Raw genomic sequence first — 6,909 nt, 5'->3', positions numbered from 1 at the left:
GAATCGAACACGAACTCATTGAAGAACTGAACACAAACTGTTCGCGAATAACAAGCTTTTTTTGACAGCCCTACATTTTACCAGGAGAGATTTAGCACTTAAATTCGAATGTAAGAAAAAAGAAACTCTTAATTACTAAATAAGCAATTTCAGAAGATTATGTAATATGGATATAATAAGAAACAGGGGTTAACAGTGTATTCCAATTGTGCATATTTGGGCTCGGCCTGTAGCCCAAAATAATAAAAGCAACTTTATCAGGCCCAGTAGTGAAGCCTGTTCCAGCCAACTTCAAATTAGGGTTAGGGTGGAACAATACTATATAAACAAGAAACCCGCCGTCCTCTAGGGTTTCTCGTCTGATCCAGAGGAGCGGTGGAGCAATGGGTAAGATCTCGACGATGTTTTAATGTTATTCGCTTCAGTTACTGAAGATTTAAACTCACGCAAAGATTTATTGTTATAGCCAGGATTAAGGTTCACGAACTTCGACAGAAGTCGAAGACGGAGCTTCTGAACCAGCTTAATGACCTGAAGGCAGAGCTCGCTCTTCTCCGTGTCGCAAAGGTCACTGGTGGAGCCCCAAACAAGCTCTCAAAGATGTATATCCTTCATCTTCTATTCGTATTCATTATTTAATTTTCTCATGCAATGCAATAATATCATCTGTTATGGGGTTTTCGCAGCAAGGTGGTGAGGCTTTCGATCGCGCAAGTGCTGACGGTGATATCCCAGAAGCAGAAGGCGGCGCTGAGGGAGGCTTACAGAAAGAAGAAGTTCATCCCGCTTGATCTGAGGCCGAAGAAAACCCGCGCGATAAGGCGCAAGCTTACCAAGCGTCAGGTTAGATTCGTCCGCTCCAAATTTCTATTAAATAACTTTTGTTTTATTCATTGCTGCCGGGTACATCTGGGGTATTCGTTGTGCTCGGGGATCCATGAAAGTGTTGTGGTATAAGAGCGTCACTTGTGTGTCTGTAGGGCGTTTAGATCAAACACGTCGTCGCAATGAAATAACAAACGTGTAAATGCTGTAGGTTGATCTCAGTGAATGAATTTTCGCTCCAAAAGTATGGATTTTGCATTAATTTATTTCTAACAAGGGTTGCTGATATGTTTTATCTGTCATCGTCTGAAGTTTGATGCTTTCTACATAGTAATTTCTATTGCTTTCTTAATAATTTATTTCTACTGGTTGAACTAGAACTATGAGTTTCACTCTCTAAAATGCAAGATTTTATTGAAAAAGGATTTAACTCTGGAATCAAATTGTTTGCTGTATTACCTTGCTTTCACATGATTGTAGACCATATTTCGTGTGTTTGCTTGTATTCTGTTCCTCTTTGAATTAAGCATGGTTTAGGAAAGGGGATTGAGCCCATCCTCTTGTTGGATCGTTTAATATTATATTTGTTATTTGATTTGTTGAACTTCGAATCTTTTATTTTTCAGATTCAATGTTAAGTCTGATTTTTAAGAAAGTTGGAATTAAGTTTTCCCTTTTGTAACCTATGGTAGTATGCTTTTGATGCTCCAATTATGCAATGGAGCATTAACATTCTTAGAAATATTTCTTTTTTGTTTTGCTTGGTGTCTTCTAAAGTTTTGGGTAATGAATGCACTTTTTAAGCAGTAATCTCTCATGGCCTAATATAGGTGTTATCTTCCTTCAATTGGCCTAATATAAATATTATCTTTTTTAAATAGCAAATCTTACTATTATTCAAGATCCTTAGCTTGAGCTCGAGTGTGAGATCCATTAATCAGTCGAGCTCGAGTTTGAGTTTAAGCTTAGTTCAATGAGTTTGAGTGGCTCACAAGTTGGTCAGTTGTTACAAAAATGGACAAGTGATTTTGATTTAAGCATTTTATATAGTTAAATGATAAGAAAATGGAAAATTAATTTTGAATAAATAAGAAATCATTGGATATAAAAAAATGAGATATACATTCTAAATTTTTGTGCTAATGTTTGAAAAGATGATTCGTTCTTCTTGAAGTTGTGTATTGATATTCCTCTATATCACTGTGAAGAATTATTTTTTTCCTTTTTTATTTGCGCTATTGTTTAGAATGCCATCTTTTAGTTTGATGTGCATTGGTTGATGATCACCTTATTTGTTTTTTAGTGCTTGAATTTTATACTTAATCTTGGTTGTTATGTAGACTCTTTCATTATTTTATCAAATTATTTGTATATTTTCATTTAATCAATATTAGTTGTCGTTTGTGGTCTTATTTGAATCAGTTGACTTGCTCTAACAATCATTAATGCCCGTAAGGAGTCTAAGAAATTAATTTTTTTTACGATAAAAATTTTGCTTTTAGCGATCTTGATAATAGATTAAATACTAAGGAGGGTTAAAAATATGTATAAACTAGTTAAACAAAGAGCAAATAAAAAATTTAATTCAAGTAAAGTGTATTAAAGATGAAAATCAAAGTGTTTTTCATAGAAAAAATTATAATAGGTGGGCGAGTTATTTTGATAAACTTTTTAATGAAATTTCAGAAAATACGATCGATCTTGGTGATCTTAATATCGTTAATAATAATAAAATGTTCCATTTTTACCGTCTCATTAGTTAAAAAAAGTTGATGATGCTTTAAAGAAAATCAAAGGTGGAAAATTATGTAGAATTTGATGATATCTCAATTAAAGTTTGAAAATATTTAGGAGATTTGGGAGTTTCTTGGTTTACTAAACTCTTTAATATTATTGTAAAAACTAAAAAGATGCCTGAGGAGTGGTGGAAGAGTATTTTGGTCCCCATTTTTAAAATAAAGGGGATGCACAATAGTGTGCAAATTATAGAAGAATTAAGTTGATTTGTCATACTTTAAAATTAGGGGGAGGTTTATTGAACATAGGTTTAGACCCATTATAAAGATTTTTCATTCTTGGTTTACTAAACTCTTTAATATTTTTTTAAAAACTAAAAAAGATGTCTTAGGAGTGGAGGAAGAGTATTTTTCTCCCCGTTTCTAAAATAAAGGGGATGCACAATAGTGCAAATTATAGAGGAATTAAGTTGATGTGTCATACTTTAAAATTAGGGGAGAGGGTAATTGAACAAAGGTTAAGACCCATTATAAACATTTCTCATTCTTGATTTACTAAACTCTTTAATTTTTTTTTGAAAAACTAAAAAGATGTCTGAGAAGTGGAGGAATAGTATTTTTGTCTTCTTTTTTAAAATAAAAGGGATGCACAAGAGTGTGCAAATTATAGAGGAATTAAGTTGATGTGTCATACTGTAAAATTAGGGGAGAGTGTAATTGAACATAGGTTAAGACCCGTTATTAAGATTTCTCATAATTAATTCGGATTTATGTCGGGTAGGTCTACCATGGAAGTTATATATTTGTGGAGAGGTTTGATGGAGGAGTTCAGAGTTCACAAGGAGAATCTACATATATTTTTATTGATTTAGAAAAAGCTTACGATAAGGTTCCAAGAGATATCCTTTGGAGAGTGCTTGAGAAGAAAGATGTTGATAATGTTGATATGACTTATATTCATGACTTATATTCAAGTCAGTAAAGATACAAGAGTTGCAACTTGTGTTTGAACCTAAAGATGATTGACCAAATATTTTCCTACTTCTGTTGTTACACGAGGGATCGACTTTAAGTCCATATCTTTTTGTTTTAGTTATGGATGGCCTTACTGGACACTTATAGGAGGTGTATGTTTTTTGCTGATGATATTCTTCTTGTAGATAAGACAAAAGAAAAAGCTTAGGAAAAACTTGAATTATGGAGGTCGACCTTGGAGTCTAAAGACCTTCATTTGAGTAGAACTAAAATTAAATACATAAAATATAATTTTAGTTGCAGTAACTCTAGTGACAGAAATGTAAATATGGGTGATCAAATTATTAAAAGGTGTGAATGCTTTAGATATCTCGTGTCTATTGTTCAAAGTAATGTGGATATTATTAGTAGAATTCAAATTGGTTGGTCGACGTGGAGGAATGCTTCAGGCTTATTATGTGATAGAAAAGTATCCTTTAGACTGAAAGGAAAATTTTCTAAGATGGTGCTGAGACCTGCAATGCTCTATAGCGCTGAATGTTGGCCTTTAAATGAGAAGTATAAAATTAAGTTAAGTGTTGTCGAGACGAGAATGATTAGGCGGATGAGCGGCTTTACACTTACAGACAAAATGTGAAATGAATATATCAGTGATAGGGCTGGTGTAGCTCCAATGACCGACAAAATTAGAGAGAATTGTCTGTTAGATGGTTTGGTCACATTAAACGTCAATCATCTGATGATCTGATTAGAAGAGTATATGTTTTAGATTCTATTTATGTTAAGAAAGGCTGAGGTAGACCTCGAAATACTTGGGCATATTGTATAAAAAATGATCTTAATTTATTAGAATTAAATGAAAATCTGACATTGAATAGGATGCAATGGAGAAAAAGGATTCACATAGCCGGCCCCACTTAGTGGGATAAAGGTTTTGTTATTGTTTTTGTTGCCTTAGTTTTTGAATTTATTATTTTCCATTAATTTATATTGAATATTGCCTTGGTTTTTGAATAGTTTGCATCCGTGTTAATTTAGGCATTTTCCTTTTTCCTTCTTAATTATTCGACATGAATTTCATTTAGGGATATTTACATACATATTACATGCCATGCCATTCCATTCCAATGTTTTTTTATGCCACCTTACCATTGTATGAAAAGGTTGTGCTCACTTTTTAGAAGTTGAAAAGGTGGTCATTTTGATGCCGTTATGAAAGATTTTGGTGGCACAAAATAAAAAAAATGAAGTTTAAGGTGTTAGATGTATAAATACATTGGAATTGAGTGGTATGATGTAAATGCCCCTTTTTGATTTGATTTATACTTAAAACGGGCTTTGTAGCCGTCAATTTTGTTTTGAGATTAGTGTCCAATTAGCCATGTACTGCACTCATCTTGTAGCTAATTTTGTGTACATGAGACCCGTTCTTACACATTGTCTTTTTAACAAACCAAGTTTAACTGTATATGTTTTATTTTCGTTTGCCATAGAAGTTATTCTTATTTTGTAGACAGATGAGTTGTGCCTTACTCTATAAGAGATCCTCCATTAAATAACATATATACAGTTGCTCATACAACTCAATTCCTATGTATTTACATATTTAACCCCTAAACTTCAATTTTTTACTTGTATGCATTAAAATGTATATTTCTCTTTTTGAAAGTCAATAGTGCTATTATAGATGTGATATTAAAGATTTAGATCATATAAATGTAAAAAGGAAGTTTAGATGTTAGGATGATATAAGTGTAAAAATCTAAAGTATAGATGTTAGATATGTAAATATGTATGAGTTGGGTGGTAGGTATGTATGTATTTACAAAGGTTATGAAAACTGAACCAGACATCAAATCAGAGGAAGGAAATGTTCAAAATTCATTGGTTTGATCAGGATTGAATCAGTCAATCAGAAGAAGGAAAGGTTCATTGGTTTCACTGATTGGTTCACGATCGAATCAGTTAAACTGACTAGTTCGGTCTGGTTTTATAAATCTTGGTATTTACATACAACTCAATTCCACATAATTACCAGCTAATATTTCAATTTTTACATATATATATATATATATATATAATATATATATATATATATATATATATTCAAAAAAGGAAATCTATATGTGATAGAGGCCGAAATATCGATTTCCCATGTTTTTTTTTGGCCCCATAACGAGAGCCCGCGCTATGTGCGTAAAATTTCAAAGTTCCCGCGCCACGGTGGGATTGAACCCTTGACCTGAGTGGACTTATAGCCCCGTCACCCCGTCACCAACATACGAAGGCTTGCATCGCACGCGCACACGTACACGTAAATTAAAATATGTTTTTCACTTTTGGCAAGTCAAAATGCGCCATTGTTAATGTCATGCTAAAAATTTTATATATGAAATAAATGTAAAAATTAAAGTATAGATGTTTGGATGATATAAATGTAAAAAGTAAAATATGGATGTTAGATATGTAAATACATAGGACTTGGGTGGCGTGTATGTATATGCTCCCAAATTATTATTTCTAACTCATTTTAATTCCTGAACAGGCGTCACTGAAGACTGAGCGGCAGAAGAAAAAGGAGATGTATTTTCCGCTGAGGAAATATGCCATCAAAGCTTAGAAATTTGTGCCATGCTCTCATTTTGATGCAATCTTGTCTTTTTTTAAACAGAAAGTTTCAATTGCCAAATTAATATTGTTAGTTTATGTTTAAAGTCTACGAATTTGAGATTTGTGGTTTGAACTTTTATTCCAGCAGATGGTTTATGATTTATTTTGGGGGTTTATTTTTGCTAATTTTATGCAAATATCTTACATTTTTATATTGTATAGCACCCATAAATTATAAATGTTACTTTCCATTACTTTTTAAAATTCAACTACAAATTTTAATTTATAGGTTTCAAATATGGAAGTGTTAGATGTGAATCTGCAGGTCCGTTTGGGGCAGCTTATTTGGTGCGGTGGCATTTTGAAAATGCACATGGCCTGTTTGGGTAAAGTGTGTTTTGGTAGCTTATTAGTTCTCAAAATGTTGAAAAAAGCGTTTTCTCGACGCGTCTATAACTTATTTAGGTGCGGTGGGAGCTTTCTGGCTGCGATATGACTTTTCTAAAAAAATAAAAATTTATAATAGCTACTGCACATAGTTTATCAATAGATTATTTTTAATCAGTTTATCAGCAGATTATTCAATAAACTATAACTGCCTCAAACAGACCCCAGTATGTGCAAATTATCAAAAATCAAATCAATAGAATTTATAAAATATAAAGTTAATATTAACTTTTAATTACATTCTAATTTCATCTTTCGATTTTTTTTATTTTTAACTACGAGAACGATGACATTTTAATTATTTTTGGGAAATTTA

General features: G+C 32.4%; 1 protein-coding gene across 1 annotated transcript; it reads left to right on the top strand.

Annotated features, from left to right (window-relative positions):
* The first annotated feature begins 288 nt into the window (after positions 1-288).
* LOC110028091 (60S ribosomal protein L35-like) lies at positions 289-6,199 on the top strand. Its single transcript, XM_020729811.1, has 4 exons — positions 289-387; positions 467-602; positions 687-843; positions 6,082-6,199. The coding sequence occupies exons 1-4, from the start codon at positions 384-386 to the stop codon at positions 6,154-6,156; spliced, it is 372 nt and encodes a 123-aa protein (XP_020585470.1). The 5' UTR covers positions 289-383; the 3' UTR covers positions 6,157-6,199.
* The last annotated feature ends 710 nt before the right edge of the window (positions 6,200-6,909 follow it).

The sequence above is a fragment of the Phalaenopsis equestris genome, unplaced genomic scaffold (genome assembly GCF_001263595.1).
Source record: "Phalaenopsis equestris unplaced genomic scaffold, ASM126359v1 Scaffold000488, whole genome shotgun sequence".
Lineage (NCBI taxonomy): Eukaryota > Viridiplantae > Streptophyta > Magnoliopsida > Asparagales > Orchidaceae > Phalaenopsis > Phalaenopsis equestris.
Note: the sequence above shows the minus strand (reverse complement) of the source record. Positions and strands in the feature narration are given on the sequence as shown.